The 23,257-nt window shown below is 39.3% G+C and overlaps 1 protein-coding gene across 6 annotated transcripts in view; it reads left to right on the plus strand.

The window, feature by feature from the left end:
- Positions 1–23,257, plus strand: part of LOC120771854 (GTP-binding protein Di-Ras2-like) — a 137,409-nt gene that overhangs the window by 47,652 nt on the left and 66,500 nt on the right. For 3 of the 6 annotated variants that reach the window (XM_040100097.1, XM_040100100.1, XM_040100101.1), the window contains exon 2: positions 17,216–18,366. The exons of 1 other annotated variant lie outside the window; for it this stretch is intronic. In XM_040100097.1, coding sequence (XP_039956031.1) covers positions 18,202–18,366 — 165 coding nt within the window. In that variant the 5' untranslated portion in view covers positions 17,216–18,201. Of the gene's footprint in view, positions 1–14,745; positions 14,808–17,215; positions 18,367–23,257 lie in introns of those variants that run through there. 2 more of the 6 variants (XM_040100096.1, XM_040100095.1) reach the window with 2 other exon arrangements.

Consider the following 23,257-nt stretch of genomic DNA (forward strand, 5'->3'; position numbering starts at 1 on the left):
TTGGCAGATAAACTCGTTCAAACCATTCAAGTCCGCCGAGCCGGACGGCATCATACCAGCGCAGCTGCGCCGGGTTGTTAAGATGTCATGCAAATCATTAGCATTCATCTTTCGGTTCGCCCTATTTCCTACTGAAAGCTTATGAGAGGCTGATAGACTGACACTAAGAGGACGCCTTCCGAGAGTAAATTTATCAGGAGCGGAACACGCTTACTAGCTTACTATTGTGCCATGGCTTGAGGAAGCTATAAGACTCAAGGAATTCGCGGTTGGGACCTTCCTTGATACTGAAAAAGAATTTAGTAACGTCTTACCGAAGGCAGTTGCAACAGCTCTGGACGGCAGAACTCGTGTTATTGGTGACTATTTATTTGATCAACAATCGGTCGGTGACTTTGGCACAACGTGAATTTCGTCGCAGATTTCCTGGCCGTCCGACGCCTACTGGTGAGACTGGCACAACATGAGATGCTGCCAGGCGTGGCAGACTGCGGACTGCTGTTGCCAAAGATGTCATGGAAGCGCCGTCGACATCGACTAGACGACGTGCCACGAAAATGGGTACAAGATTTGAAGAAGTTTCCGTACAAAGTCCAGACGGTGCACCAGCTATTAGCTGCTGACCGCCAATCGCGTTTAACATACGATCAAGCCGCCCTTAATCACCATCAAACGGAAGATGATTTTTCATCAAAAATAATCATCAGTGATGAGGCCCATTTCCATCTTAGCGGGTACGTAAGTAAGCAAAATTTACACTTCTGGGTCACTGAAAATCCACGAAAAGCCATTACACCCGCTCAAAGTCACTGTATGGTGTGCTGTTTTCGCTGTTTTTTCTTCGAACACGTCGCGGGCCAAACGGTTACTGTGAGTGGTAAGCACTACATAGCAATGATCAACAAGTTTTTTTGCCGCTACTTGATGAATTGGGATTGGAAAATATGTGGTTTGTGTGAACTAAATATCTATACAGAATTTAGCCCACACAATCCATAAAGGCACACCCTATTGTTCACAACACAACGGGAAAACCACGCCACTTCTAGAAACACAAGAATATTGAGAAACCAGACATGCAGATGAAATGACAACAACAATGCATACGCAGCGGTAAAATCACGCCACTGCCCGCAACATACGCCGTCCCAGCAACACACGCCATCCCAACGCAGTATGTTGCGAATGTTTTAGCACGCAGCACAGGCTTTCTGGGGAGTTAGGTGACGGATGATCGGACAGTCAGCATGGGACCAGGAATAAGGGGATGTTAAACTTATTCCAGTGTGAGAGAGCCTCAAAATAAGCGTTTTTTATAACATTTTCCATTATGGCCAGATCGTACAAAATAACCATTTTTGGGCATTTATTAACCCAACACCCAACATTTAGTACGTATAAAAATTACTAAATAGTGGTTATTTATTATATGGAGAAACTATTTAAATCTTTTTAAAGAATATTAGAACAACTGACTTTTGTCCTTTCAATACCCAATAAAAGGATTTAAGCTTGTTAGCTCTCAATCATTGAATGTTTTTAATCATTTTCCATTCAAAATAAAAATATGATGCTTCAAATTACAAAACGTTTCATAAAATATCATTAAATTTCACAAATTTATTTAATATTCATTGTTATAAATTTTTTATAAGAGGTCTTGAACGATGCAACAAATCCCTCCGTTTATATATTTTTTTGGTAAGATTTCATTCTGGCCATCGCTCGTTTCCAATTGCTAAACGTCAAAACCTCCCCAATCCAGTCAACTGTCAAAGTTTAGGTGGTTTTGACGTTTAGCAATTGTTCTCTCACTTCCAGTGAGAGAGGAGTTGGGCATCCCATTATTCCTAGTACGCACGCTTGGCATTAGACTACGCAGTGAGTTTATCCTCTGGCTAGTCTTGATACCCTGACTTGTGAACGCCGTCTGTTAAGGGTGAGCTTGGTAGTGAGTTTATCCTCTGACCAACTCAACCTTTAACTCTCGGTCGCTAACACAGTCTTCCGTGATCCGGGATCTTTACGCGGCAAAGTGGTTGAAAGGACCTCTCCAGCGCAGCAGAGGAGCGTAAGTGTGTATAGCAGTACAGCGTTATTGAAGCCTACACGTGCGTCGGCAGAAGTAGCCGAACGTAGTTGTAGTAGCACGGGAGCGTCAACGCACGCCGCAGGACACCGTCATTGAAGCCTACACGAGCGCCGGCAGAAATAGCTGAGCGTGGTCGTCGTAGCACGAGAGCGTCAAAGCACGTCGCAGGACATCGTCATTGCAGCTTACGCGAGCGCCGGCAAAAGTAGTCGAGCGTGATCGTCGCGGCAGATTAGTTTAATTAAGATTAGAAAAACACATTCTCATCACTTAGAAGAAGCATAAACCACTTTTTGTACATAAAAAAAATTATTATTGGGCTTAACATTGTCTTTTGAGAATAGGTCTATTTCTGCTTAACGGTTTTGCTTTTCTGACATTTATCCCCTTTTTAGACACTACAAACAGCTACAGTCTCTGAATTGCATTGAGTTGAAAGTCTCAATATTGGCTCTTTCATAGTAAGATAACGACCATTCCTTTACTAAAACCTTAGCTGAAAAAAACAAAAACCACCACTTATTCATGCAACTGTTCAAAAACTAAGAAAACATACATGAGAAATCATAGTTCAGTGTCTTAAAATAATTTCATATTTGCATATGTGCAATAGTTACCAATTTGTTTGTTTTCTCGTTTAACCAACTAACCACACATCCACATATCTGCATTTGCATAGAAAAATTCCTACAGCGTCCAGGATCCAAAAACCATTATTGAATTAAGAGCAGGATTTGCAGTATACATTACAATCTATCTATCTACAGAATCTAAATGTAGTTTGAATAGTTGAATGAATAGTTTGATATTTTTATTTGCATATTTGTACATATGTGTATATAAGGGTGCACGTTACTTGCATCTCCTAGGCAAGTCACGCTACAACTTTGTAATAATGGTATTCTTATCGCTTGTTTCATAGGCATATTAATTTAAAGTTATAATACTGTCATCAAATTGAAAGGTGAATTTTTAATTTAAAATTCGCGTTTTTTTCGAATCTGAAACTTTTTTCTGTAAGTTGGTGCTACTGTTAGTGACATCTATGCTAAATTTCACGTAAGAAAATATTCATTGGTATTTGAGATACGCATTGTTTTGTGAGGCTCTAAAGGTGAATTCTTCGATTTTTAATATGTCTGAATTTATTGAACAAAGAAGTACCATAATGCACCATCTCATACTGCATTGGTTATGTGTGATCATGTCGCCACATTTTCTACTATGCCGGTGCGGTTTCTACTACGGTGCCGCAACCACCGCATTCGCCTGTTTTACCTTAGTGCAACTTTTGTCTATTCAGCAAATTCACATGACCACTCCGAGGACACCATTTTGACTCAATAAAAAGGATATAAAAGCTGAATCGAAGAAGGCTCTGATGGCCATCACGACGGAGGATTTTTCCAAGTGCTAAGATGACTGGAAAATTCGTTGGCATAAGTGTATTGCAGCGCGAGGGGATTACTTTGAAGGCGATGAAATGGACAAAATTCACTTTTCAATTTTATCACAGTGGTATGTCGTTAAAGTTATATATTAAATGTTTTGAGCATTCCTACAAGTGCCTTATCTCCGGGAGCTCCTCTCAAAAAGGATATTTTGCGGTACTACGCTGAACTGGATCCTCTGAAATTAAAAAGACCAAATAGATGTCGTTAAGGCAATGGCAATTCCACTAACTAATAGAAGGAATCAGCAAAATAAAATATTTTGATAAAATGGGGGTTTTTGAGAAAAAAAATCGATTTTCGGTCTTAAATTGTTTATAAAAAAATATTTATCGGTGAGAAGAAATCATCGCCTAATTACTAAAATTAAATTTAAGGAGGTTTTGTTAAAATTTGAGACTAATCAGATTAGCCGTTTTCAAATAATATAAGTCACCAACTTTGAAATCACTATTTTAAGAAAAAAACGTGTTTAAAAAAATCTTCTTCTTAATTGGCGTAGACACCGCTTACGCGATTATAGCCGAGTTAACAACAGCGCGCCAGTCGTTTCTCCTTTTCGCTACGTGGCGCCAATTGGATATTCCAAGCGTAGCCAGGTCCTTCTCCACTTGGTCCTTCCAACGGAGTGGAGGTCTTCCTCTTCCTCTGCTTCCCCCGGCGGGTACTGCGTCGAATATTTTCAGAGCTGGAGTGTTTTCGTCCATTCGTACAACATGACCTAGCCATCGTAGCCGCTGTCGCTGAACTATGTCAACGTCGTATATCTCGTAGAGCTCATCGTTCCATCGAGTGCGATATTCGCCGTGGCCAATGCGCAAAGGACCATAAATCTTTCGCAGAACTTTTATCTCGAAAACTCGCAACGTCGACTCATCAGTTGTTGCCAACGTCCAAGCCTCTGCACCATATAGCAGGACGGGAATTATGAGCGACTTATAGAGTTTGGCTTTTGTTCGTCGAGAGAGGACTTTACTTTTCAATTGCCTACTCAGTCCGAAGTAGCACCTGTTGGCAAGAGTTATCCTGCGTTGGATTTCTAGGCTGACATTGTTGGTGGTGTTTACGCTGGTTCCAAAATAGACGAAATTATCTACAACTTCAAAGTTATGACTGTCAACAGTGACGTGAAAGCCAAGTCGCGAGTGCGACGACTGTTTGTTTGATGACCGGAGATATTTCGTTTTGCCCTCGTTCACTGCCAGACCCATTTCTGTACTTCCTTGTCCAGCCTGGAGAAAGCAGAACTAACGGCGCGGGTGTTGAGGCCGATGATATCAATATCGTCGGCATACGCCAGCAGCTGTACACTCTTATAGAAGATGGTACCTTCTCTGTTTAGTTCTGCAGCTCGAACTATTTTCTCCAGAAGCAGATTGAAGAAGTCGCACGATAGGGATTCGCCTTGTCTGAAACCTCGTTTGGTATCGAACGGCTCGGAGAGGTCCTTCCCGATCCTGACGGAGCTTTTCGTGTTGCTCAACGTCAGTTTACACAGCCGTATTAGTTTTGCGGGGATACCAAATTCAGACATCGCGGCATAAAGGCAGCTCCTTTTCGTGCTGTCGAAAGCAGCTTTGAAATCGACGAAGAGGTGGTGTGTGTCGATTCTCCTTCTACGGGTCTTTTCCAAGATTTGGCGCATGGTGAATATCTGGTCGGTTGTTGATTTTCCAGGTCTGAAGCCACACTGATAAGGTCCAATCAGTTTGTTGACGGTGGGCTTTAATCTTTCACACAATACGCTCGATAGAACCTTATATGCGATGTTGAGGAGGCTAATGCCACGGTAGTTGGCGCAGATTGTGGGGTCTCCTTTTTTATGGATTGGGCATAGCACACTTAAATTCCAATCGTTGGGCATGCTTTCGTCCGACCATATTTTACAAAGAAGCGGATGCATGCTCCTTATCAGTTCTTCGACGCCGTGTTTGAATAGCTCGGCCGGCAATTCGTCGGCCCCTGACGCTTTGTTGTTCTTCAGGCGGGCAATTGCTATTCGAACTTCTTCATGGTCGGGTAATGGTACGTCTGCTCCATCGGCATCGATTGGGGAATCGGGTTCTCCTTCTCCTGGTGTTGTGCGTTCACTGCCATTCAGCAGGCTGGAGAAGTGTTCCCTCCATAATTTAAGTATGCTCTGGGCATCAGTATTAGATCACCTTTGGGGGTTCTACAAGAGGTATGCTCGGTCTTGAAACCTTCTGTAAGCCGCCGCATTTTTCCGTAGAATTTTCGAGCATTACCCCTGTCGGCCAGCTTATCCAGCTCTTCATACTCCACGCATTTCGGCCTCTTTCTTTTTCTGTCTGCAAAGATGCGTCTCGCTTCCCTTCTTCAATTCTCGGTATCTATCCCATCCCGCACGTGTTGTGGTCGATCGTAACGTTGCGAAGTAGGCAGCCTGTTTTCTCTCCGCTGTGGCGCGGCACTCCTCGTCGTACCAGTTGTTCTTTTGCACTTTCCGAAAACCAAGGGTTTCGTATGCAGCTGTACGTAAGGAGTTTGAAATGCCGTCCCACAGTTCCCTTATACCGAGTTGTTGATGAGTGCTCTCAGAGAGCAGGAGTGCAAGCCGAGTAGAAAATCGTTCGGCAGTCTGTTGTGATTACCGCTTTCGACGTCGAACCTTCCTTGTGTTTGTTGGCGTGCGTTTTTTGCTGCACAGAGGCGGGTGCGAATCTTGGCTGCAACAAGATAGTGGTCCGAGTCGATGTTAGGACCTCGGAGCGCACACACATCTAAAACACTGGAGACGTGTCTTCCGTCTATCACAACATGATCGATCTGGTTGGTAGTTTTTCGATCCGGAGACAGCCAGGTAGCTTGATGAATTTTTTTGTGCTGGAATCTAGTACTACAGATAACCATATTTCGGGCCCCGGCGAAGTCGATCAACCTCAACCCATTTGGGGATGTTTCCTCGTGGAGGCTGAATTTACCGACCGTAGTGCCAAAGATACCTTCTTTGCCCACCCTGGCGTTGAAGTCGCCAAGCACGATTTTGACATCGTGGCGGGGCATCTCTCATAAGTGCGTTCCAAGCACTCATAAAAGGCATCTTTGGTCACATCGTCCTTCTTATCCGTCGGAGCGTGGGCGCAGATCAGCGATATGTTGAAGAACCTCGCTTTGATGCGGATTGTGGCTAGACGTTCATTCACCGGAGTGAATGATAGTACTCGGCGACGGAGTCTCTCTCCCACCACGAATCCAACACCAAACTTGCGCTCCTTTATATAGCCACTGTAGTAAATGTCACAAGGACCTACTCGTCTCTGTCCTTGTCCCGTCCATCGCATTTCTTGGACGGCGGTGATGTCAGCCTTTGTTTTTACGAGGACATCAACCAGCTGGGCAGCGGCACCTTCCCAATTAAGGGACCGGACATTCCAGGCGCATGCCCTTAATTCGTAGTCCTTCTTTCGTTTGCCATGGTCGTCATCAAAAGGGGGGTCTCAAGCCCAGCGGGTCACAAGCCCAGCGCACAACCCTTGTAGTGAATGTTTCGCCTTCTCACTTTAGCTCGCCTTCGAACGGATGTTCTTAGGCTACCCAGAGGATACTTGGTCAAAGACCGGAAGTTGTGAGCTGCTTGAGTCATAATCGTTTCTGGCCACTGCCAAGTGAATGGCGATCAGAGAACTTTCCTCACTTGCGTGAACTTCTACACATGACCCCATCCATCCTTTAAAAAAATACTTTTTGGAAATATTGGACATCCATGTATTTTTAGTGCACACAGTTTGATAAAATAAGATTCCACCTGTATTCTTGTAAAATCGTCCATAGGAAAATATTAGTACAAAAACATTAGCACATTTACACATACACATAAATACGCATACATGCATACATATATAAATACATACATACACATACATATGCTAGGTACATATTTGCTAAATGTAAACCCAGCAAAGCGTTTTAAACTTGTATTGCAGAGTACAGCACTCGAGCGAGTGTTGGTTGCCAACTTTGTCTCGGACAGACGGCTCTTTAGTTTCTTATAACATTTTAATGTGTGTGTGTGTGTTACTAGTTGTGAGTGTACCTACCTTTACGTCGCTTAACTGCTATTTGCTCAAGTATGCAATTTTGTACATTTGTTTATGAATATGTGTGTGTGTGCCTAGACACAAATATATGGCGAGCAACAGGTCCTTTGTGTATATTTACACGGACGTTTGCTCAGGCAGACACTATTATGCCACTGGGAGTATTTGAAAATTGTAAGTGTATGTGTGTTGGCGTGTTGTGTTATTTGTACAGCCATTTATGCACCATATAACTGCGTACTTCTCTCCAATATTACTTCCGTTAGCTATTTTCTATACTTCAAATAATTTTCAAGCTCACTTTTTTGTTGTTGGATTTGCAGCCTTTCAATACATATGCAAACACCAATGCCACTTAATGCCACTTTTCATTGTAATTTTATAACGTAAGAACGGATTCACCTATCCAAACCAAATCCTTAGATATTGCTCTGACTATTTAGTAGGTGCTTTATTTGAAGTTTGCACAAAATAAGAGCGCTACAAAAGTTTTTTTTTCATAATACAAAATCGGTTTGGGATAACAATGAAATTCTTTATTCGTGTGAAAGTAAATTCAATGCCATTATGTATGGAACGGTTCTTTCGCATGGCCACCACGGGCACGCTTGCAGAAGTCCATACCCTGAACCCAATTTTTGATGGTTTTGAAGCAAATAAATACTACAATTTCAAGTTCGATATTCTTGCGAAGTTCATCAATCATCACTGGCTTGTTGGCTTAGACCATAGACTTGACGTAGCCCCACAAGAAATAGTCTAACGGAGTTAAAACACACGACCGTGGCGGCCAATCGACTGGCCCATTTCGTGAAATAGCACGTTCACCAAACTTGGTTTTCAATAAATCGATTCTGACATTTGCTGTGTGACTTGTGACGCCGTCCTCTTCGAATATTGTCCAAGTCCATTTCATACAACTCAGGCCAAATATATTCGGTTATCATTGAGCGCTAGCGATTCCTATTCACAGTGAAATGCCGGCCTTGATCATCACGGAAGAAGTACGGCCCATAAAACGCACCAAACCACAATTTTTTCGGGATGCAATGGTGACTCAGGAGTACGTACGTATGTACCTTTAGAGGAATAAATAATGTCATTGATATCGCAAAGAATTTTTTGTTTTATTCAAAAAAACTTTTGTATCGCTCTTATTGAAAATTTCGCTCTTAAAGTTGTGGCTATGATGAAATGGCAAACCTTACTGAAGAGAAATGTCGAAAGAGCGGGAAAAATATGGCGTGGTTTGCTGTCCTTATTGGTCTACTTTCGTACCGTAGCTATTGAAAAACCCTCTAGATCTGTTGACCCTGTGCATGTACTGAAATTGCACCATGATCACGAATACGTCGTGTTTTTTTTGGTAATGATGTCTGCTTCTTTTAATTACAACAGTATACATTGGAAGGATGACCGCAATTTATCCACATTGTGAACTTTCAAAGTGATATGCACGGGATTGGTGGTGCTAATGGCAAAGTGAGATCGCCCGCATTAAAAACTCCACCCGAACCATTGTATTCATTAATTCTTGGGACAACTCAAACGTCGAAGCTTTGTTTAAGTCACGTTCAGCAATGCAATTCGACATTTCAAATGACATTTTTGGGTGCGACAAAAATTATTATACTCTTGTAACATACTTCTGTTGGTAGTGAAAAAGCTGTTGCTAATTTGATTGAAGCTACGGACTTAACTGACAAATCAAAAGGAGAAGTTTTTTGATACCGCGTATCCCGATGATTCCAACTGAAATGGCATTTCAATTTAAATGATTAAAATTAAGTTTTCAAATAGCTTGCAAATATTCAAATATTTTTTTAATCGAATAAATGAATTTGATGTTAAAATAGAATTGTATATATGTATATGTATATATTCAGATATCAACAATTATGAATATTGCTTTTATCACTTTAAAACGCTTCTGTGTTTGTTTTTAAAGCACTAATGTTTATATTTCAAATACGACTTTTGCAAATATATATGTTATACAGAATTTACTGTTGCTGAAATCTAATGAAATACAAACATTGCTATTCATTCTGGAGCTGCAAGCATTTTTGGCTTTGTTGGTTACACATTTCAAGTTTATACAATTTAATCGATTTTTCGTTTTATTCACATAGTAATACTGTTTAGACAAGTAGTTCTCTACTGACGTAGCTTAATTATTATCATATCAATACACCTGCTACTCATCAAATGCATGCTAAAGATATTTTTATACCTTTTATGGTATAAAAACTGCATCTATGAAGGGTACTCTAGCTTCTTTGTTCTTGTTTTAGCTTTAAATAGTTTAAGTAAAGCATAATTTTTGTTTTAAATATGGATTTTGTACGCAATTTATTCAAAACTAAACCAAATACACTTCCGCACATGCATACATACTAGGGCTGCTATATATATTCTGGCCTAGGGCAACACTAAGTGTTGCCAGGTGCAATCTGACATTTCCATTGGAAAGTTTGACATTTTTATACTCTTGCAACAATGTTGCTAAGGAGAGTATTATAGTTTTGTTCACATAACGGTTGTTTGTAAGTCCTAAAACTAAAAGAGTCAGATATAGGGTTATATATACCAAAGTGATCAGGGTGACGAGTAGAGTCGAAATCCGGATGTCTGTCTGTCCGTCCGTCCGTCTGTCCGTCTGTCCGTCCGTGCAAGCTGTAACTTGAGTAAAAATTGAGATATCATGATGAAACTTGGTACACGTATTCCTTGGCTCCATAAGAAGGTTACGTTCGAAGATGGGCAAAATCGGCCAACTGCCACGCCCACAAAATGGCGGAAACCGAAAACCTATAAAGTGTCATAACTAAGCCATAAATAAAGACATTAAAGTGAAATTTGGCACAAGGGATCGCATTAGGGAGGGGCATATTTGGGCGCAATTGTTTTGGAAAAGTGGGCGTGGCCCCGCCCCCTACTAAGTTTTTTGTACATATATCGGAAACTACTATAGCTATGTCAACCAAAGTCTACAGAGTCGTTTTCTTCAGGTATTTCCATATACAGTTCAAAAATGGAAGAAATCGGATAATAACCACGCCCACCTCCCATAAAAAGGTTATGTTCAAAATCACTAAAAGTGCGTTAACCGACTAACAGAAAACGTCAGAAACACTAAATTTTACGGAAGAAATTGCAGAAGAAAGCTGCACCAGGCTTTTTTTAAAAATTGAAAATGGGCGTGGCCTCGCCCACTTATAGACCAAGAACTATATCTCAGGAACTACTTCGCCGATTTCAATGAAATTCGGTATATAATATTTTCTTAACACCCTGATGACATGTACGAAATATGGGTGAAATCGGTTCACAACCACGCCTTCTTCCAATATAAAGCTCTGTATAATATATAGTACATTAGGAACCAATGATGACAGCGGAATAAAACTTTACAAAAATACGGTATTTGAAAAATATTTAAATGACGTATAATGAAATCTCGATTATCACTTTATCATGCGAGAGTATAAAATGTTCGGTGACACCCGAACTTAGCCTTTCCTTACTTGTTTAGCATAACATCATTCAAAACGTTTTGTCGATTAATCGTGAATTGTTTTATTTACAGGGAATTAAAAAATTCATCTCGGCCAAAAAATGGAATTAACTCGTGAACATTTTCGTGCGATCATTTTTCACAACTTTCGACGTGGATTATCACGACAAGAGTGCATCGATGAACTAAAATCTTTGTATGGCTATGAAGCACCATTCTATAGCACTGTGAAAAACTGGTACAACGAATTCAATCGTGGCCGACGCTCGCTCAAAGACGAATTCCGTGAAGGTCGTCCAAAAACAGCCGTTGTGCCAGAAAACATCGATGACGTACGTGAACTGATAATGCAAGACCGTCATGCAACATACCTTCAGATAGAGGCATGCCTATGCATTTCTCCCACCAGCATACATTCGATATTGCATGAACACCTGGCCGTAAAAAAGGTTTGTTCTCGTTGGATCCCGCACAATTTGACAATCGCTCGTGCGGATTGGTGTAAAGAAATGCTGAAAAGATCGTCACAGGTGACGAATCATGGATCTATGCGTATGAGCCCGAAACAAAACAGCATTCGACTAAAAAAGAAAAAAAAAAAACATTTTCTTTGATAAATATGCCTATTTACATTATTAGGTCAGAAATATATATAGCAACCTACGTAGAACCTGATTATTCCTAGAAACTTACGCAGCGTTTCAACGAACATTCGCAATTAGTTTCAATTAAAAAGCTTTTGAAAACAAAATCATTTGCATAATTCACTACCAAACAAATAAATTGTAAAAAGCGTGTGTGTGTAAAATGGACAAAAGAATTACATGCAATAGTTACATGTTTTGGATCAATATTTTTACAATAAATTGCGTTTTCTTGGTAAGTTCCGGGCTCTTTTTTCTTTAACTACATCTGGTGACAGATTGATAACAGTTATATCGTAGAAGCCAAACAACAGTCGCCGAGCCAATTTGCTTTTAGGTAAGCAAAATAAATTATCCCATTTACCGAGTGAGTCCGCAAATTGTTGTTTATTCTGCAATTATTTGCGCAATTAAAATTTTGCTTTCATAAAAGTGTGTTTATATAAAAATCCATAAAAATGTTTGCTCGTCCATTTACTTATGTATATATTGACGTTACTTAGTAGGAAAGATTATTTTTATTTTTGTCGCGCTTTATTTTGGAATGATTCCCGTAATTGCAGAGCATAAGCACCCAATTGAATTGGTAGACCTTGTCACAAAAAGTTAAGTAGCCACTAATCTTGTGGGTGGTAAGATTTTTTACTTTCTTCAAATTGATCCCGGCCTACAGATTTGAAGTCTACAATAGTTGAAAGTATCCATTTCGAGATTCCCCTAATTTTTTTAAAGAAAAAATACATAAACTTAAAAATGACACCCGTGGTGTTTCACTGGAATCGAAGCGGAATTGCCCGCATAGACTTTAGACTTTACATAACCATACAGAAAACTGACCGAAACGTAAAAGTATCTGTAACAACTGGCGTCGTCTTGTTGAAATTAAGTGTCGCCAAGTTCACGAGCTTCAATTTCAGATATAAAATGGCACGCTAACGGTCGCCATTGACGATTACATTCTCATCGGCATTATTTTTGAAGAAATATGGACGAAGGATTCAATCGTCCCACAAACCATACCAAATCGTTTGTTTTCTTGATGAAATGACAGCTCTTGAATCTCTTCAGGTTGCCCTTCATTCCAAATGCGTCAATTTGACTGCTTTACATACTCATTGAGCCAGAAATGGGTCTCATCGCTGAACAAAATTTGGCGCGAGCACGTCGGTTACTAGAGTAGAATGCAATAGATCTTCTGAATCACTCGCCCTTTGCAAAGTTCATCATATCGCAATCGTTAGGTGTTCTTACGCTTCAGTGTCCAGCCTTCGCAAGGTTGAAAACACATCCCAGGAATCATAGACGTCTTAACCAATTTTTGATAAGCTGAAAGCGCTTTGTTGATTTATGAGGGCCTTTTGATCAATTTTAAAGCGTTTTAGGTACCACAACGGACCAACGTTTTAAAGTGTTCAAGTGAGATCCTTGTTAGGATCGACCTCGACTAAGTTCAAACATTATTTCGATCATATTTGGTATGAAACTTTCGACTGCAGCTGCCAAGCTTCCAATATTTTTGAAATATTGTTCAATAATAAAGATGCATATACTTAGCACCTAAATCCAACAAACAGTAAATAGAAATTTTATTGTATTTACCGACCGATTTACTGAAAATTCATCCATGTACCTACACATATATTTAATCAAAGCCCTTTGCACGGTGTTAGAGCGTCAGTCAATTCGTTAAACAGATTAAAGATAAATATTTGAATATTTGCCATTATAATAGTTATGTGCAGTCTCTTATGTATGTACATAGTTGTGATAGCTGTAAGCGCCAATTAGGATAAAGAATTAGTTGTCGGTTAGGTGTATATGAGTGTGTCGATTTCAAAATGCCTGCGGGCATTTACATCATTTACAACGGATAAATTAGTAGATACATACTTACCTTTTACTCTCAACTCAATTAAGCGTAAGAAGCTCTCATTCCCAGACTCAAATATTTTCATAGCCAGAAAAGTAGTGTGTTAAGTGTTAATTGACTGAGCAAGTCCACCTCAACATACTTCGAGTACATACAAGTGCGTTCCAAAGTAAATATGCGATAATGAGCTTCGAACAAAGAACCAACATTGAATTTTGTTTTAAAAATGGTGAAAATTTTACCGAAACGTTTCAATTGATGAAACAAGTTTGTGGCGATGATTGCCTATCTCGAGGCAGAGTGCATGAGTGGTTTCAAGAATCCAACATTCGTAGGAAATTATTATTTGACCAAAAATCACATTTTAACCACTAACCACTCCCCGTATTCACCTGATTTGGCACCGTGCGACTTCTACCTTTTCGGAAAATGCATTTGCCCATGAAAGGAAAGCTTATGCAGACGTGGAGACTATTCAGAAGGCTTGCACTGGCATACTGGCGGCCATACCGGCCAACGAGCTAAAACACTCATTCGACAGGCTTTTGGAACGTGCAAAAAGCTGTATTGAAGCAGAAGGAGACTGTTTTGAATGAAATAAATTGATTTGCCGAAAAAACCATTTGTTCCGTTTTTAAAGTCCTGTTTACTTTGGTACGCACGATGTATAATTAATAGTAGAGTAGTGTAACAATACTGCCATTTATTTTCCAGTCTTTTTTCATGAAGATTTTTCATGTGGTTTTCAAGAAGAAATAAAACGCATATCATTTAATGTTATGGTAGTTTTGTTATAAAGATGATACTACACACTATTTGGAAGAAGATTTTGCATCAATTGCGGTCTTATACCAGCAATAATCTGCCAAATACTCTCTTCCAAGGATCAATTGTTTCGAATTAGTCTGCGTAGACAAACGCCAATTAGCTTCCTGTATAACAAAAATAAACCAATTTTGGCAAATTCAACGGTCTTGGACCACGTCACAAGCTCAAGACGCGGTATAATGCGCTCACCACAAGTTAAATAAAATGATTGTTTCGTTGACTGGATGGTATATGGATGGCACCGTCATATTAGAACCAATAGCCGTTCATATTAACATTTCCCAATTCTGACACGAAAAGGTCATTATTTTGGCTCTATAGCATTCCCCATTGACTGTAGCATTATGGTGAGTCTCTTCGCTGAAAAATATTTTCTAATGTTGTAAAAAGTGGTATCGGTAGATATAGGTGGTTATCTCGTTTTGAGCTCATTGACCGAACGACGCGATTGATGGTCTTTCGGTTTCAATTCCCTCTCGAGCTCAGTTCTGTAATCCCATAAGCCAAGATTCCTCTACAAAATCTACCAAAAATTGTACAACTCTAATTGGCATCTCTGATGATGCACATTATTCACTAGACTGCATGTGGTGCAAAATTTACGAAGACGACTTCTTCTTCCTTAATGGTTACGCGGTTACAGCCGAGTTCTTCGTTTCGCTGTTTGGCGCCAATTGGAGTTTTCAAGTGCAACCAAGTACTTCACCACGTGGTCTTTCCAGCGGAGTGGAAGTCTTCCTCTTTCTCTACTTCTCCCAACGGGTACGGCGTCGAATACTCTCAGAGCTGGAGTATTTTCATCCCTCTCTTAATCTAATTAATACTATGCCAATGTAGTCGTATATCTCATCGTTCCATCGAATGCGATATTCGCCGTAGCCAATGCGCAAAGGACCATAAATCTTCCGCAGAACCTTTCTCTCGAAAACTCGTAACGTCGGCTCATTAGCTGTTGTCATTCCATGCCTCTGCACCATTCAGCAGGAACACTTCCATTCAGAAAGCTGGAGCTGGAGGTGTTCCCTACATAATTTCAGAATGCTCTGGGCATCAGTAACTAAATCACCTGGAGGGTTCTACAAGAGTATGTTCCGGTCTTGAAACCTTCTGTTAGTCGCTACATCTTTGAGTAGATTTTTTAGGCATTGCCCCTGTGCTCCAGGTTTTCATGCTCTTTGTACTCACGCAATTCCGCCTTTTCCTGGTTTGGTCTGCAAATGCGTTTCGGTTTCCTCTTGAACTATGGGTATCTCTCTCATGCCGCAAGTATTGAGGTCGATTGTAACGTGACGAGGTAGACAGTCATTGCTAGTTAGAAATAGTTTAAAAAAATTTATTATTGGGTGTGGACTTTAAACCAGTGTCATTATTAGCCCATGGTTTATTTATAAGAAAGCTGGTGAGGCTGAAAACAATCTCATTCACTACGACGTCAGTCATAGAAAGTAAAGACCAGTTTTTTCTGCTTCAACGAAAAAAATCGACACACTGGTAGTTAAAATTTGTTTCGGAAAGTTATCCGAAAACAGTTTACGATAAAATGCGCTTTCAATGCATCTTTAACTAAAGTCTGTGGCCTTGGTACCGTCCAATGTGCTAAAAGCAATAGACAGAACCTTCAAATTAATGAGGCATGTTTATTATCATTCTCAAGAACATTCTTTGGTATTTATTTTTTGAAGATTATCCTTTTCAAATGTTGTCTGTGGCTACGTCTCAGATTGTCCTTCCGTTGAGTCTAATTTTTGATGACTCGTCTGAGCAATTTTAATGGTGATTGGCGGATGAAACACGTGATAATTTGCTCCAAGTCCTGTATCGAAGAGGGATTTTTCACGTAGATTTTGGACTTTACATATCACTAAAGGAAAAAGTCTAACGGTGTGATATCACAGGTTTATGGTCGACCGGTGTGATATTATCTGCTCATCGAAGTGTTCTCTCAATAAATCCATTGACTGATACGATGTGTGGGAAGTGGCGCTATCCTGTTAAAACCAAATGTCGCCGAGATTAGTTACAGGCAACAAATAGTCGGTTGTCACGGTTAAGTTCTCACCGACATCATTTTTGATGAAATACGGACTGATGATTCCACTGGCCCACAAACCTCATCAAACCAAATTGCAGTTCTTGAATCGCTTAAGGTTGCTCTTCTTTCCAAAAGCGGCAATTTTTGGTTGATTACATAACCATTGGAACATTACCATCTTCTTGGACCTTTTCAAAATCCCATAGAGCCAAGCGATGTCGTTTAGGAAGGTCGAGCGGCTTCAATATACGTCAGTCAGAGTTGCTGGGAACTTCGCCGAATCGAATCTCCACGATCTTCGTGTACACCCTCAGCTACGGCTACTTTATTTGTTTTACTGCGTGCTGGACGTCATCTATTCGGTCGAATATTATCCAACATATTATCAAGATGGGTGATGGTATTGCAAATAGTTCGCTCAGTAGGCTGGTTATGTTGACCAGAATATGAGCAAGGCACGCGAAACCCGATGGATCATCCGTTAGTACCGTTTTACCATTATGAAAGACATATTTTCAGCATATCTGCTAGTACAGTATACTGAGAATAGAACCTTAATTCGTTTACCTAATTATTTGGCAAGTTATTTTTCTGGCTCTCGTTGTATTATACCTTATCTTAGATTTTGACTAAACCTCAGCAAAATTCCTTCTAACTTATTTTTCTTGTCACAAAATTTTATAAGAAATTCACTAACCATTTTCTCGTAATTTATCTTCTCAGCTCATTCTTGGTCGCACAATGGCAAAACGGTATGAAATTTGCGCGAACAACCTTGAAGAGATGTAAGAGCAGCATGCAAAGACATCAACAAAAGGCAAACGACATGTGAACTAGTAAGCAATAAAATACGAAAAAAGCAATAAAAAGGAAAACAAAAAAGGAAGGGGAGAAGAAAAGTAGACGCCCCGCAAGTCTCAGCGTGTAAAAGAGACACTTGTAGAAAGTGTGAAGAGAGAGTGAGCAACGGCGTTGACAGCTTGTGATGCCACCACAATACTATACATATATATACGAACTGATAATTGACAATACGTACAACAACAACAAGTGCACAAGAATAGAAAATTTTTCGGGATAAAAAGTGAGCAGGCAAATAGCGGAAATGAATAGAATCGGAAGCAAAAGCACAATTAAATTTCCTCACAACAAAATCCCAAGTAATCAGTGCAGAATGTAATGAAAAAGTGTTACATACAAATAAAGAAATCCAAATTAAAAGCGCTGCAGAAGCTCATTAAAGCAATCTTTTGAGTGAAAGATTTATGCGAAATATTTTTCCCCATTTTTTTTTTTTGTAGTGTATGCATGTAGTGGGAGTATAGTGTGAAGTGTTGTTATGCGTAAGAAGCTTTAAATTCACCTTTCTCTAATCAGCCAGCTAGCTTTTGAAAGAAAATCTAACTTCCAGCGTTTCCTCTTAAAAATAACGTTAATCTCAGATTTACTTGTCTTCGCTTGAAGCAGGAAAATCAAATAAGTTTATACAAAGTAATTTAAATTTGAAATTGTGCAGTTATTAAGCCCACAGACACGTTTAACGAACGCTTTATAAAACTTTGAAAACATAAGCGCACTTAAGCTCAGTCGACAAGCTTACAGAGTTAAATCAAATAATAGCAGTTACTGCTGATAGTTGGTTGCCCAAGCAGCCGTGTGTGTAAGCATTTGGCGAGCATCTACAGTTGCCGTCGTCAGCCGTATTCAGAATGACCGACTTGGAACGCATAAGACTGGCTATGCTGGGCGGTGCTGGTGTGGGCAAAAGTTCCATCATCAAACGTTTCCTCTTCAAGACCTATACGGACAAATATCGTGCCACGGTCGAGGATCTCTTTAGTCGGGAATATGATTTGGGCGGCGTCACACTGAAGGTGAGTAAAATGGAAGCGTAATTTTATTTACGATATTTACAATTTTTAGAAAAAGAATTTAAAAATATTCTATAATAATAGTAAGTATGATCTCTCCGTTAAAGTAGACATACACTTTCTATCCATTACAAATACAATATTTTCTCGTAGGAGGCTTGAGCAGTCTAGAGTTAAAAGCAAAAAACTTGTTTAGCTTAGTAAATCCTATAAACAGTTCAGCTAATAAAATATTACACATATATAAGTCCATAATCGAATTATCAGTCATCGTTCGTCCATTATCGTTTGATTTGAATTTATGCATACTGTCTTCTTTAGGACGCCCGTACAGTGGCCGCAAATGCCAAACGTAATTTCGCGTGTTCGCGTGCGAAGAATTTCGAGGAAGCATTTTATTTTGCCTTCCCTCTATTTCGTTTCCCATTTGATAGAAATTTTGGTTGTATTACACATTATTATTACTTACAAAATGACTTCTACATTCCAGAACTTATTATTCATTGCAATTCCTTCATAACGAGCAAACTAAACTCGAATCTGACATTAATCACGTCACTATGCCAAACAAATGGATATGTTGAGCAGTTTAATGTAAGATCCGTAGCTTTTGTATGTCGTGTGAGTGGATAGTGTCACCAGGAACAGGCGACTTCACTTCTGCGAGGTGCTAGGTCAGAAACTCAGTGATGGCAGTAGAATGGTCAATAGTCAAGAGTGACATTCTGAAATCGCAACAGACATTGGTAGATCATATCGTTCACAAATATTTGGGTATGGGAAAGCTCTGTGGAAAGTGGGTGCCGCGCGAGCTAACTATCAACTAAAAACAATGACGAGTTGATGTTTCGGAGCTGTGTTTGGAGATGTCCAAGCAGCATAAACCTGAGATTTTGCGTCGATATGTGAAAATGTATGAAATATGACTCCATTTTTTCACTTCGAAGTTCAATCGACGGTCATTCGAGTAGACTGCACACGATGAACCCATTCCCCAGCGTGGAAAAACGCAACAGTGGGACGTGAAGGTTATGGTGTTTGTAATTTGGGATACATATGGAATAATTTTCATTGACTACCTTGAAAAAGGAAATACCATCGCAAGATCGCATATCGCAAGCCACATGTGAAGAAAAAGAAAGTGCTGTATCACCAATACAATGCACATAAGTCAGTGAAAATTATGACAAAATTCTAATAATTGTGCTTCCAATTGCTTCTGCATTCATCGCATTCTCTAGAACTAGCCCCCAGCGACTATTTTCTATTTTCTGGGTTGAAATTTTCCTCGAATATTCAATGTATTTTGAAGCAAAAGACAAATCCTACCACAAAGTGGTTTCGAAAAGTTGGAGGGTTGGAACTATTATTCCCAAAAACTTTGAAGCCGTCCGCGTGAACGATGAGTGAGACGAAGATGGAACCGAAAACTGTATGAGCTAAACGGCGGCATGGATACAGTAAGGTGTTTCAAATTCCAGACTCATACATGGCCAACGGAAGCAAGGGCGTCAATACACCTAATGAATGGATCAAGTGCATAGTGTCCTGTCTTCGTTGGGGATGTACAACTGGCGTGACCTCGCAAAAGATGGAGGTAACTGACAAAATGTCGTGTTCTTAGCCCAGATCGACACATGGTTATCGGTGCTTAATGCTCCATAAGCTGAGTATAAAGTTCAAAGTCATTACAAATAGATTAGTTGAGTACTTTAAAGATTTTGTTGTTTCAAACATTTCTTGTTCTACACTACTACTATCAAAATTGAGGCAAAGCTGCAACCAATGTCAATGTTGTCTTTGGAAACTCGAAATAATCTACTCCTAAAATATTCCCACATTTCTTTGACTCTAACGTCGAGCCTTGGCACTTTTACTTTAGTTACTTAATTTCTCAAAAAGCAGCAATTGTCTTTAAGCTCACATTTAATGCGTATATGTGTGTATGTTTATGGCTGCGTATTAGGTTACAAAATCCGGTAATTCTTATACCATAAAATGCTTCTGAGCAACATGAAGTGGCGACGCATATTACTGTTTAATTGAATTTCTCATTGATCTTGTATTTGTTATTGTTGTTTCAATGTTTCTGTTTTTGTTTTCGCATTGTAAGTTTTTGCCTGGTATACTCCTGGAGGGATCGTGCCTATACACATCTAATGCTTCAATTAATCACCGTAAGGCAATAACAATGCTTACAAACACAAAAGAAAGTCATACACATACATGCGTAGATGTGCACATACACACTACATAGGCGAGCACTTAACTACACTAAAGTTTGTCTCGCCATGTTGCGCACTGTCGGCAAATTCTAATCACACATACGCACACATTCACTTGGATGACAATTAAAGACAGAACTTTTGTCTGCAAATATCTTTAACATGACACGCTCGACATGGAATATTTATATACACACACCCACGTACTTATGCTTTTTCCGTTAGTTGACAAAGTTGTCTAGTAGATATTGGCAGCTCTCGGCAACACACAAATTAACAAATCTTCCGTTTAACATGTTGCTTGCACTGATAAGAATGTCTTTAGTAGAATATACATTAGGGTGCTTCATCTCTAGATCATAGACATATTTTTCACTTTGCTACCTGAAAATCTAATCGAGAGAGGTATAGAACTATATATACATACTTGTATATATAATTGATCAGAATTAAGATGCGAGTTGAATTCCGTATATCTCTCTGTCTTCCTAGCGAAGTCAACAAACCCAAAGTTCCTCCATAAGGAATGTTGATCTCGCTCAAGGTAAACTAAAAGGCCACTGACCTTCGCATAGACAGTACTCCTCGAAAAAGGTTGTTGACACGACTATAAGTAAAAAAAGAGTTATTGGCCACAGAAAAAACCATTGATCTCATGAAGAGTTGTTGCGCGCTTTAGATTGACAAAACTGTAACTATAAACAGAAAAATTTTTATCTAAGCAAACCGGGCATCATTTAAAAGCCATGGAAAAAGTTTTATTCTTATTTTTACCTATTATCCAACCAGTTTGACAACTTCGACTCGATTCCACGTATATGAAAAACGAAAAAAACCGAGTTCTAATTAATTAATTTGAGTGAAGCGTCAGCAAAATCGGATAATGTGATTGGTTACATTAAGTATTTAATTTATTTGTAATTTCTATAGAAAACCTTTCATATATATGTGTGTGGATCTGTGTTGCAGTATTTCGAATGTTAGAATCAGTGCATGTCGGGCTTTCTATTAAATCGAATAAACAATTCCAATGCAATTGTGGTAACGTTTAGCCGACACAACAGTGATTCCGCGTGATTTGTTAAATATTCCCAATCGCAGCTTATGTCTGTCATTTGTTCTTGTGTCTGTGTTTGTATTTGTATTACCGCTTTATTTTCCTATTCTGCTCCGATGAATAAAACGTTTAAGGATAGAGATACCTGGACAGAAGTAGAAGGAAAGAAGAAAACCTAACTTCGGTTACACCAACATTACAATACCTTTTACAAATGTAAAGTATCATGTCCATGCCAGCTCCTCAAATATAAAAGTACGAACACTTATATCACTATTACATTGCGTAATAATTTCGAATTTCCTGAAGATACCTTGATAAATAATAGAAGAGCTTTTCATACAAACATATAAAACAATATATACAAAATAGTTGCCCGATATCGGCGATTCCAATAAATAAGCAGATTCTTGGTGAGAAAAGAATGTGTGAATTTCAGGCCTATATCACAAATATTGAGTGAATAGTTCGCGTTTTCAGACGGATGAATGGAAAGACCTGCTTATTTTTATACGTATATATATTATATAGAGTCGCAGGCCTTGGTTCTTGGGTTTGATAAACAAATGCAGACATTAGCATCCGCATTATATGTTCGAAATGATCAAATGAAAAACTGCATAACCGCGAAAGCTTACGAAGGTATTCAATGATTGTTTTCAAATAAGACGTATATTGTCGCTCGTCTAATTTTGGTTCAATGAATTTGCTGCACCTATGATATTGGGATTCGAAAAACAAACAAATAATAACACCGAATATTCAACGACTTATTCTATGGACACTTTGTTTTAAATTCGTGATATTCATCTTGAATCGATTGTCAATGATATTCTCAACTAACTGTCACTAAAATAACAGCCTTTTGCGACTTTAGTATGTCAGTGCGTTTAATTTTCATTCAAAAAAATAAGAAACAATTTTTTAAGAGAATGACATGTGAGGCGCTTAGTTATTTTTATTTGCGTTTTTTTCTTTGAATTTTATTTTTAGTACTCTATGCTTTGCTATATTTTTCTATTTTATTTCGCTTTTAAGCTCATTTCAACGCTCCACCTCTACTTCTGCCAGAGCAACCGACATCTCTTTTACAGTTTTCTCCATTGGAATTTCTGTAATCAAATAATTCTAGGCCCTTCCATTATTAGAGAATTAAAATGTTATCATAGCTTTAAGTCGTACACGTATTCGTACGTATTCGTTTTATTCTGCGCCGCCCCATCCGACAAATAGTTGCCATGTGAAAGCGTCATGACATTTTTCAGCCACATACGTTTAGGTGCAGCCTAGTCAGCGGCGACGATGTCGGCAGTTAGGCCTCACCCCTCCCGAACTCTGTCTGGCTTTGGCCTGTAGCCTCGTTTGTTAACCGCAAATGCCAGGACAGCCTATTTCATGCTGATAACGATTTAACAAGCTACTGCGCGTCGTGCCTTATTGCCGGCAGTCTTGCTTGGCTGGACACAACGCTTGCTAAATTAATCAATTGACACCAAATTCTCATTGGCGCGACATAATTCCGGACCCATCAGGCGCGTTTTAATGACATTCATATGCGATTGCTGACATACATACGTTAACAATTTATATTTATTTGTACGAGTGATTGTAG

This window comes from Bactrocera tryoni, chromosome 3, assembly GCF_016617805.1.
Source record: "Bactrocera tryoni isolate S06 chromosome 3, CSIRO_BtryS06_freeze2, whole genome shotgun sequence".
Lineage (NCBI taxonomy): Eukaryota > Metazoa > Arthropoda > Insecta > Diptera > Tephritidae > Bactrocera > Bactrocera tryoni.